The sequence below is a fragment of the Neolamprologus multifasciatus genome, chromosome 23 (assembly GCF_963576455.1).
Source record: "Neolamprologus multifasciatus chromosome 23, fNeoMul1.2, whole genome shotgun sequence".
NCBI classification, from domain to species: Eukaryota; Metazoa; Chordata; class Actinopteri; order Cichliformes; family Cichlidae; genus Neolamprologus; species Neolamprologus multifasciatus.
The window spans coordinates 31,375,735-31,386,972 of record NC_140460.1 but is presented as its reverse complement, the minus strand read 5'-3'; the positions used below and the strand labels follow the sequence as shown (position 1 = coordinate 31,386,972).

General features: G+C 40.5%; 1 protein-coding gene across 1 annotated transcript in view; it reads right to left on the bottom strand.

Moving 5' to 3' along the window:
• Positions 1–2,638: 2,638 nt before the first annotated feature.
• nalf1a (NALCN channel auxiliary factor 1a) overlaps positions 2,639–11,238 on the bottom strand; it is a 51,296-nt gene continuing 42,696 nt past the window's right edge. Inside the window, exon 3 of the mRNA XM_085151126.1 lies at positions 2,639–9,702. Coding sequence (XP_085007252.1) covers positions 9,404–9,702 — 299 coding nt within the window. The 3' untranslated portion in view covers positions 2,639–9,403. The remainder of the gene's footprint in view (positions 9,703–11,238) is intronic.

Sequence of the window (11,238 nt, the reverse complement as noted above, 5' to 3'; positions counted from 1 at the left end):
TTATATATTTGTTCTGGTTAAACAAGGGTTAGGTTTCTCCGAGGATTGATGAGCTCTGATGAGAGCCTATTGTTTTACTCCGCTCCTCGCGTGTCAGCCAATCGGTGAAGCTCTAGGCAGCTCTTGTCCCTCCTTAGTACCAGCTCCCAAGTTTTCAGTCTCTTGCTTTTACAGCCGAACAGAGCAGCCGGGCTAAAACTTTGTTATTAATCTCTTGTTAAATTAATCTCTAACAAGTTTTTTTTTTTTTTTTTTTTTTTTTTTTTAAAAACACCTTTAAACTGATATTGTTCACAAAGTATGGTTTTGCACTTGTAGAGGACAGAGCGAAGCCGGAAGGTTTACTGAGCTGTGCTTCACGTAAACGCTGAGCATCCACTCGACAGCGGTAAGCTAAACGTGGTTAATTAGACACGTGATGTATCGAGTGCGGTTACAGTTGTTGTCTCTGAAACGCACTGTTGTTGTGCTAGTTATATCGTTAACCAAGTCATTAACATGTGAAAAGCTGTAAATGGTTAAAGCAGCTGAAAATAAGTTTATGAGAGATATTGTAAGCAGACTTCATGCTGCTTCCTGCTTAATTTTTTGATGTCAATCAGTTATATTACAATGCTCAGTATTGAATACTTGGAGGTAATTTTTAGTGTATTCCCACTTGTACTAGTAGGCCTATGGTACAAGCGGGATTAAACACATCTATTTTAATACTCCTATTCGTGGACTGAGTCCTTGTGTTTACATGTTATTGAAATTATTTGCACTTTGTTCAGTTCTGATAAGCATTTGTGTATTGCTCTATCTCTTAAAAGGGGTAATATACTTATTTATTTGTGATTTTATATATATGCAGTGAGTTTATATCTGATGGATGTAATGAATGTTTACCATGAAAAGTGAATTATATGGTGACTATAATTCCTGAATGTTTGAAGCCTTGTAGATAATTTTTAATGTTACTGCAGGTTACAAATAAGTATTGAACCTTGATACAGAGAAATTTTGAACATTGATACTTTGAACCTTGATATTTTAATGTTGCACAACATGACTGAACTGATGATGATGATTGAATTGATGACAGCTGATCTGAATAGTACTCACTGCAATGTGACACTACTTTAGTTTAATTTGTGAGAGTTGCTCTTAAATTGTTCGTGACATATATTTGACCATTGTTTATAGGTCAGATTTTTATATGGGACGAATCCAAAGACCAGGTCAGCGATTCCAGATCCCAGAGTGTTCCAGTGTTCACTGGACGGCGAGCCAACCCAAGATCCTAGGAGACGATATACATACACACGCACATTCATTCGCACATTGATGGACTACAATCATCTACTGTACAAGTAGTGCGGCAGGACAGACAATCACACACACACACTCCTCATTGGACGGACTCTATTGCAATACACCCGTTTGTCATGGGCCCCACCGGTACCATTTGGACCAAGACTAATTCTTTACTAGTGCACAATTTTCTTTTATTTTATTCTTCTTTTTTTTTTGCTACTTTGGGGCAACATTTTTTACTTGAAGTTCTGTTAAAACCTGTTGCAATTCTGTGTTGTTTAGTGATGTTAAACCTTTTAAAATAATTTTTTAAAGTACTTTTAAGCCACACAACTGTGTTTGTCTGGTTCCTCTGCCATTCATGTACCAGAGCTCTAAGAGTCGTTCTTAATCTTCTGATACTAGCCCAAATTACTCATTACCTTGGTTATTATCCATTGGTACTGTAAAAACATTCAACATAAATATATAAAATATAACTATTTACAGAGAGACTGTAGACGCGATACGTGCAAATGCACAAAATGCACCACATAAAGTTTGTGTGGTGCATTTTTTTTTTTTTTTTTTTTTTTTAACTTGATAAAAAAAACCTCTTTTTATCAATAACTTACCAGAAGTCTGTCCAAATATATTTGCTCAAATGTATGCAGATGATGCAGTTATATATACGCAAGCAAATAGTGTCCAGCAGGTGGCAAAAGATCTTACAGCTGCTTTAGCATTAATGCATAGCTGGCTGGAGGACTCATGCCTAATGTTGAACACCTCAAAAACTGTCTGCATGTATTTTTCAAAACGCCCCTTAAACTTGAAGCAATCAAACATATTCCTGGATGGAGTAGAGCTTGAATTAGCTCCAGAATTTAAATATCTTGGGGTCATTCTAGACCCAACATTATCCTTTAAGAGTCACATAAATAAAGTGTCCCAGGTACTTAAATTTAATAATCAAAATTTTAATCATATACGTAATAATGTTAATATGAATGTTGCAAAAACGTATTTTTACTCAATGATCGTCTCTCATATGGACTATTGTTTGGCGTCCTGGTCACTTGCTTGTCCAACAACACTTAAAACTATTGAAAACATTTATAAAAGAAGTTTAAAAGTACTTGACAAAAAACCGACTTCCCACCACCACTGTCATGCATTAAAAAAACGTAAATTACTGAACTTCAATAACTTAGTGAAACTTAAAAAAGTGTGTTTAATATATAAAGTCTTACACTCCCTTGCTCCACCACCACTAAAGCAGTTCATTAGGCATAAAGAAAGCTCAGACAGGACCAGTCGAGCTACAACCCGAGGAGACTTGTTTATACCCCACAAACGGACAGCATTTGGGCAGAACGTCCTTTCTGTCCAGGGTGGCTATCTGTGGAATAGTCGTCCTCAATCCATTAGAGAATGCTCGACAACTTGTTTAAGGCACAGGTTAAAAACTGGTTATGGACAAATCAAGTGTGTGATCATGTATGAGTTGTATAGTTTTAATGTTTTATTTGGAAATAGAATGGTGTGTGTGTGAGTTTGGTGATGGAGTTTTTATTATAAATGAATTATGAATTTTTTTTATGAATTATTATGTCTATTTTTTAATGTTTTATGGACAACAGATGGAAATTAGCCCTTGGCTATAATCTGGAATGTTTACATTCATGTAATTTATTTTACATTTATGTTCATTAACATGCACTGTCCTAAAATAAATAAATAAATAAACACGCCAGACGCGCTACTTTGACGCGTTTTCGTGACGCAAATCTGCTTCTGAATTTTCGCGGGACCCGCAATCGCGCGTCATCGCGCTTCTCCATTGACTGTACATGTAAACCTGATGCTCTGGTCGTGTCTATCGCGTTCGGTGTGAACACACTGTAAGAGTCGTTCTTAATCTTCTGATACTAGCCCAAATTACTCATTACCTTGGTAATTATCCGCTGGTACTGTATATAACTCCACGTAAGTGCTACACCATAATGGGCAGAGTCCCGTTATCAACAATTTATACTTGGCCTAGCCAACGAGCACTGATATCAGTGATGTTGCAGTATCAAAGCGGCTAAACGTAGCCGTTACACCCATACCCAGAGGGCATGGGTACCTTTGGTATCTTCAAAAGTTTGATGAGCTGATCCAGTGTTCCCTTACCAAGGGGAAAAACATCTTGCATGGTTTCTCCTGAATCTGAGATTAAAGGGCAGATCTCCTCTCCAGTACTTGCCCAGCTAAAATGAGGAGTGCGATTTCCCTTGTTGTCAGTCACCATCCAGTCCCTCTTCTGAACTTCACAACTAGCAGATGTGTTATTTATTTTTGACATATCAAAATGAAAATATTCAACAGAAAACCTACAAACTATAAGGCCCATTAAAATCGAGGGTGAGGAGGTGGAAACACTGGACAGCTACAGGATCACCTGAATGACAGCCGGGACTGGAGGACCAACAGTCATGAGCTTTTTGAGAAAGTTCAGATCCTTTAATGCATGCAGCAAAAAGTTAGAGATTTTCTAACAGTCTGTGATAGCGAGATCATCCAAGTTGCTGTCGTCTACTGGGAGAGGCAGCATCAGTGCCAGAGATGCCTGCAGGATCAACTAACTGATTCACAAGGCGGGAACCATCATTGGCCAGAATTTGGAGGCGTTGGAGTCATCAAGAGGCAGGAAGTCAAACTGAACAAACTACTCTCCATCACAACCCATCTAACCCTGCTCCAACAGAGCAACAGAGCTCCTTCTCTCTCAGACTGATCCAACCTTGGTGCCATAAAGAACACTAGAGCCTATCCCAGCTATGATAGGGCGATAGTCAGGGAACAACCTGGTCAGGTTGCCAGTCATGTCTTTAGACTGTGCAGTTAGTGGGCGGAAACCAGAGTACCTGGAAAGAATCCAAACTCCACACAGAAGGGCCCAGCCAAGTGGTGGAATTGAACTCAGGACCTTCCTGCTATGAGGCAACAGTGATAATCACCGTAACGTAAACTCTGTAAACTCTTTGCACTGTCTCACAGTCCTCACTCTGAGCCTGTGGCACTTTACTTTACGTCTGTTGTTTACTTATTGGTAATAAAGGTAGTATTGTGACTCTATAATTTCCCTCTTGGGATCAATAAAGAATCTATTTATCCGACCAAAATACATGAAAACACTTATTTTGAAAGGTAACAACTTCTAGTTTGTTAAAGGCATAGTGGACGTTAAAAGGGGGAACCACGGCCCCAATTTACAGTCCAGAGGCACTGTACCCAACCTTGGTTTGATGTTGCAGAGGTACGTCAGCTGGGACCACCACACAACATCCAGAACCTTGAGGGACTCAGGACAAATCCATCAATCCAGAGGGCTTTGGGCATCAAGGAGTGTTTTTTTTAACTACCTCAGTGACCTCTGCTCCACTGATAGGCAAGCTGCTTCCGTTGTCGGATGCAGCACTTCATCCCCACCGTATACAGTTTGTACAAAGCATTGCTTCACTGTCCTACCAAACATCTCCCATACCCCAGTTTTTGCTTAAACCACTCCTCTTGGTTCCTCTCATTACTAAATGCTTTGCAGCTCTTCAATAATCAATGATACAGACACTGGAAAAAAGCACAAACAGCAGTAATGTTTAACATAATTTATATTTATTTTCTTTTGAACAAAATGTTAATAAATGTATTTGTTTTACGTCCAAAAAAGGTCATGACTCGTGGGACGCATTTTATAAATAATTTCATCCAAGTCTTTTGTAGAAAAAAAAGAAAGTAAATTAGCAAACTAAAGCATCTCTAGTATGACAATATGACAACTTTATCAGATTTTTTTCCTCTATATTTGAACCCTTTCTCAATCCAAGCTTCATTTTTTGTATATTTTCCTTTAAGACCTCTTTCATCTCCTCAACTCACACCACAGCTTTAGACAACAGAAAAATGCAGCAAAGGTCTCAAAAAACAGACAAAAACCAAGGAGCCAAACAGAAAACACAGTGAGATTCCAACAGTGGGGGAAGTAGGGAGAGGTTAGAGAAGATATTTGGGATTCCACATCCTCAGGACATATTTACAACATAAAGGACAAGGAGCCGGTGGATGGGTTGGTGTGGGGGCGGTGCTGGAAGGTGGTATGTTGATTCGGGGTGGGGTTCATCTGCATAGATCCACAGGACTCATATCATGAACAGCTAGAGATTGAAGGAAGGAGGGAGCACAAAGTGTGGGTCTATTACATCCACTGCTGTCTTCAAGGGAATGTAAGTTCTTGTCAACAGAGTTTGTCAAGGAAATCAAAACAAATCTCAAAAAAATAAATAAAAAATAGAGCCAATGTGGAATGGTTGTGGCGGTGGTAGACGTAGGGGCAAAACTATGGACATCTTAAAAACCTGACTTACTTTTGGACTTTATCGTTTCGCTCTGACATGTGAGCGAAGAGCAAATCGATGGGTGGTAAATAATGTGAGGCTGTAAATGAGGAAAAAGCCAATCTGGAAACAAAGTTCACCATCAGCAAGACAAGAATGTCTTCATTTAGATTTGGTGTACTTAGTGTAAGTTTTTTGTCAGTATTTGCTCACGGGTGGTTCAAATCCCTATTTCTGCTGCCTAATAGGCGAGTTCAAACTAATCTTAATCCCTGCATGATCCATCCTCATGTAAATGTGCACTTTACTAGCAGCAGCCATGCAAAAAAAAAAAAAAGGAAAAAAACAAAAACAAAAAAAATCACACGGATCAGCCCTTGAAAACTCCTCACACTCCTCACACGCTGACAGTAACACAGCCCTTTGCTAGTCTGTGAAAGATAGCGGTTGATCAGCTTGTCTAAGGGTGATGTAAGAGTCAACGGTTTGATAGATTGGGTGGCTGGCTAGTCACATGCACCAACTCTGTGATACTGACAAGCTGAGCCATCAGTAGTGAAGATGTCACAAAGTAGGACACTAACCCCAGCTGTTTGTTTTTTCCCTCCTATATTGCACTTTTGCCTCATTAGATTTATGCAGCAGAGGCACTCAAAGATCTCGGGGCCTCATTTATCAGAACTAAAAATGACGTTGTGTGGGATGCATGGAATGGGGCCTGCAGCACTGAGAGTTGTAGGCACGTTAGTGTTTTCTGTAGTAATTTAATAGACAACTAACTTGAAAATCAGAAAGGAGACATTTGCTCACTCGCCATATTGTTGTTGGTTAATACTGACAATGATCAATAATGCAATGTGTTTAAATGCTTTCAGCGCTTCCATTTTTTCAACATCTTTCTTGCACATTGAAGTCTGAAGAATGATATCAGATCTAAATTACTCGGACCATCCGAGGACCATGTCAATGTGGAGAAAAAAGATTTTAGAACCAATTGACTGAAGATTTTTGTGAACATTTTGGGGCATTTGACACTGTTGAACTTTTGTACACTTTGCTTGTCATTTTAATTTTCTGTTTTCCAGCTAGCTAGTAACATCAGTGCCATTCTCCTTGATTTTTAGCTAGTATTTATTAAGACGGTTGCCATCCTCAGTCGTCTGGTGAAGTGAACACTGACTTGTTATAAAAACGGTAATCTTTTTTCCCACAATGGGTGTCGCAATAACCATGAACTGTTTACACCGATATTTCACAAGTAAACGTTGGTATTGTACGGTGGCCCTGCAACTTAAGGAAACAGCATAACAGAAAAATTATGTGTCAGGAATTTACTTTTTATCTTTAAATTACACATTTGTGCTTTGTGTAGGGTGTGGCGCAGGACCCACATGCATGTGAAGTCATTGTGAGGCTGCCGTGGAAAGTTACTAGACTGCATAGCAACAGGGAGATAGGAAGGAGTTTTCCTTTACAGGAAGAAGACCTGTGATTGGAGCAGAGATGAAGCATGAGCCGGACACCAGACCAAATACAGGAAAGAGGGATGCCTATGGCGCCATCTGTAACTTGAACCTTCAACCATTTAATAAATTTTAAAAACTTATCATTTGAATTTGTTCATGTTCTCTCAAAAAAAGAACACAGCAGCTGCAAAATCTCACAAAAACCAATGAAGTTAAATTAAAAAAACAATGTAAATAGAAAAAAAGAGACGGAACAGTGGCGGAAGTGACAAGCTAACATTAAACAGCAAAAATGTAGCTACAGCATTATATGACTCACGATTAAAATGCTTCATCTGCATCTTTTTCTTCCTCACAACACTGATGAACCCTCAACATCTTTGAAGTGTATCTCTTTTTTAAAGTGTTATTTTTGTACTTTAGTTGTACTTTGTGTGCCTCTGCAGTGTCTCTCTATTTCTATTTCTCTCAAAAGTTGATTTGCATTTGACCACTCGGGGCCACCGTAGTGTTTGTGTCCACAATGCACGTATAATATTACTGTAGCTACCTGTCATAACTGTAACTGTAAGTGCAATGGCAGAAATAATGCTACATAACAATTCTGACAGTGAAATTTCTGTTTCTATTTTTTTAATGACTTTTTAGGAGGTACTGAGATAAAACGGAACTTTTTTGGGGTCATGATTAATGACAAGAAACCCAAACATCCTGGAGAAAAGCTTGATGCCTATTAGAATAGAGCCTGCTGCTGGCCTCACAAACAACCGTGTGCAGTAAAAGTGACATCAAAACTGCCGGCGTGCGCTACACTTTGGTGTTTCAGATTGTCGTGTACTTCTTGATTTTTGTAACCTGCTGTACGAGCGGGTCGCTTCCATGATATATCAGTGGAATAGTGCTGTGATTCCGAGATTACAAAGACGGAGACTACTACAGCTGGAAACGGCGAGACTTTCCACAAAACAAAGTCTGCAATCTTTTTGATTCCAGTTTGAATTTCTTGTAATCTCACCAGCACTGATATGCTTTCTTTGTTTTTCCCTGAGAGGCAACATCTGCCGCTCAGGAGAATATTACAGTGAGTCTGGCGTGCCTTGAGCATCAGTAAATGGATACAGGGCAGTTTATGATGTCCATAGGCTAAGCTTAAGTGCAGTCATGTTGTTATGTAGTCCCTCATTAAGGTTAGCACTAAGGTCTTGACAAGTGTAACTGATAATTTGATAGCTTACGCGTGGCTGATAAATGAGGCCCCTGGTGTTTTGGCTTCATGCAACTGTCCTCTAGTGTCCCTGGGTTGTCCCTGCAAGTCTAAGTACTCGCCGTGCTGCCTGTCTGCAACACCAACACCACTGTATGAGGTAAACTGAACACTTTAGAAACCAGAAAACACCATTTCCCCCCGCCCAGGAGCGCTACACGGTGACTAATCTGAGCTTACTGTTCCTGCAACACCATGCAATCGTGAGCTGAGTTGTCACTACCTTTTCTTTTTTTTTTTGTAACCACTCCACCTCTCCTAACTTGCTTAACAACCCAACAAGCTAGAGGAGAAAGTGAGCCAGTCTCAGAGCACTTAAGGTCCTAAAATATGTAGGCATGTACTGTCATAAGGGGTTGAGGAAAGGTCCGGTCTGACAGAAACACAAGCTGAACATCAGAATACAGAATCACATACATTTTGTTTTCTGGGAAACAAGATCCACAAGTGATAGATGGAGCTGGTCCCAGCAGGCCCTCGAGCAACATCACATACAAGGTAGTAAAGAAGATCCGTCTAAGGTGATGGAGAGCAGGAAGTGGGAAACAGCTGATATGTCAAAAACATTCTGGCACCTGAAAGAAAGTGCAGCAAAAATCTAAAAGTAACGAATGAGAGTGCACACCTCATCGATGTCCATTTTTTCCTCTGACATGCTATCCGTACACACACATCGAAAACAGACGGAGGAGGGCGGAGAGAAGGGGGGGGGGACAATATGCTAGAAAACATTTGGATGGAATAGAAACAATGAGCAGGTTTCAAGTGGCAAGAGGTCAGTTCTTTTAGGGGTGGTGGTTCTCAAACATCTCTCTTCAGTTGATGTCCAATTCCAGCACCCTCCGCTCCAATTAAAACCTTCCCACTTCCTGTGGTTGGCGGTTCATCGGCAGCAAGCTTGTGGAGGCATTTCCAGCACATCTCACCAGCTGTGTCCCTGGCAGCCATGACAAGCCTTCGTCTTCCTCCCTGTCAACAATCGCTCTACGCAAGCTCCAGCCCTGATTCAACCCCAAGGTTCACTCCTCATTAGAAGCACTTTCCTCTGGCGAGAAAATGGCAGCCACGCCCACCAACGAAGAATTATGGGAGGCTGAAATGATAATGACAGTGTGTAGGAGGACAAGGGCCAGCAGGCAGATCTTCAGTCGCCCGCTGCACAGTCTCGGGGTGGCGGCGGAGGTGACCGAAGCCCCCACGGGCTGGCAGGAAGAAGCAGTTCTTTTTAGCGTGCCGCCTGAAGGGTTGTCCATTTTGGAGTCCCATCGGACGTCGCAGCACTCCGCCTCACTGTCTGATGGATGGTCTCCCAAGAGACCTGAGAAAGAGAAGACACTGGATGAAAAAGCTGAAGTTCCCCTGCTGTGCACTTGTATTTATAACAGGGGGTCACTGGTAGTTTGGTGTTCTCACAGCAGATATTACAGATATACCAACTGTGTTCTGTATTCCACTGTTTTGCTGCACAATCAGCTGTTCACACGCTCATATGGAAGGCCAGAAGGAACCAAACCAAAAATAAGAAATGGCTCATAAATACATAAATATGCCATTAAATGTAAAAGTGCATTCAGTGCTTTGCAAACTTTGAAACACAAGAAACTAAAGTCGTGACACCATAATTGCTTCAAGATGTGACACTAACACATTTTAACATCATTAATGTGACTTTTAAACATTTAAGCTAACCGGTGCGTTCAGGTCTCACGCCGTCTTGTAGCCTGGTGAAGGAGTTAGTTTCTTTCCAAATCAAAAACAATGAATTACGCTGATTGATTTTTCTTGGTGATAAATGAGCTGACAAAATGGACAATTTTGTTTGCTGTTATTCCAACTGTGCAAAACGGATGGCAACAACATATTTACGCATTTGCGGCTTATTGTAGGGCTCCTGCAATAAAAGTAATGTGCTCAAGTTATAATGAACCAGCCAATGTAAAAGGGGGTCAAATTTGTGCATTAGGGTCAGCATACCTCACTAATCCATTAATATCTGCGATTTTCCAACAGCAGCCAGTGATATCAGACAGTTCAGCTTCACCCATCAATACTGGATCCGTGAAGAAAAACCAACGTAACAACAAGATGCAAAAAAAGTTTTTTTAGCTGAGAAGGACATGAACTGAAATTTTTATTGATTGCTCAAGGATGCAAAGAAAGTCCTCAGCATGTTTTGGTTATTTTTAGAGGCTGTAGGTAATGTTATCAGTATGTGTCAAACTTTTAGCTAAATCTGATACATCTCTATGGTGTCTTTCTGTGAAGTTGCTTAATAATAATAATTTTAAAAAGTTGAAAAAATAACCTTACAGGCAATAAACAGCTGACATGGAGCACAAACGACAATGATCTGTCTAACACCAGCCACCTTGTTGCTCATCTGCTGCCTCGGTAAACGGATCAAACGCACTAGACCTCAGTGTGTGGCTCTAATCACAACCAGACACGGTGACCCTCAAATGAACTCCAATTAGAGCTCACCACGGCACAGAGGGAGCGCATTGCTGCATCAGTTGATGGTTCTGGAAGTTTTAACTTGCCAGCATGTTTATAAAAAAAAAGAAAAGAAAGACCAAAAACACCATGGCTGCTGTGATCATCTGCACGGGGAAGCTTAAACTGCAGAGAGAGAAGCTCACTTAGTTCTAACTAAAGCAAAGCATAAGTAGAGAGCATGTGATTGATGATGAGATGAGATGGAGGACTGATGAAACTGCTGGATTAGACCCCTTCTCTGTGTGGACTGACACCTCACCTGACTCGTCTGTTGCACCTGTGACAAGTGAGATGATTTACCCTTTTATCATCTTTAAGAGACATTATGAAAACGATTAGGTTTGAGTTTGCTGTTGAA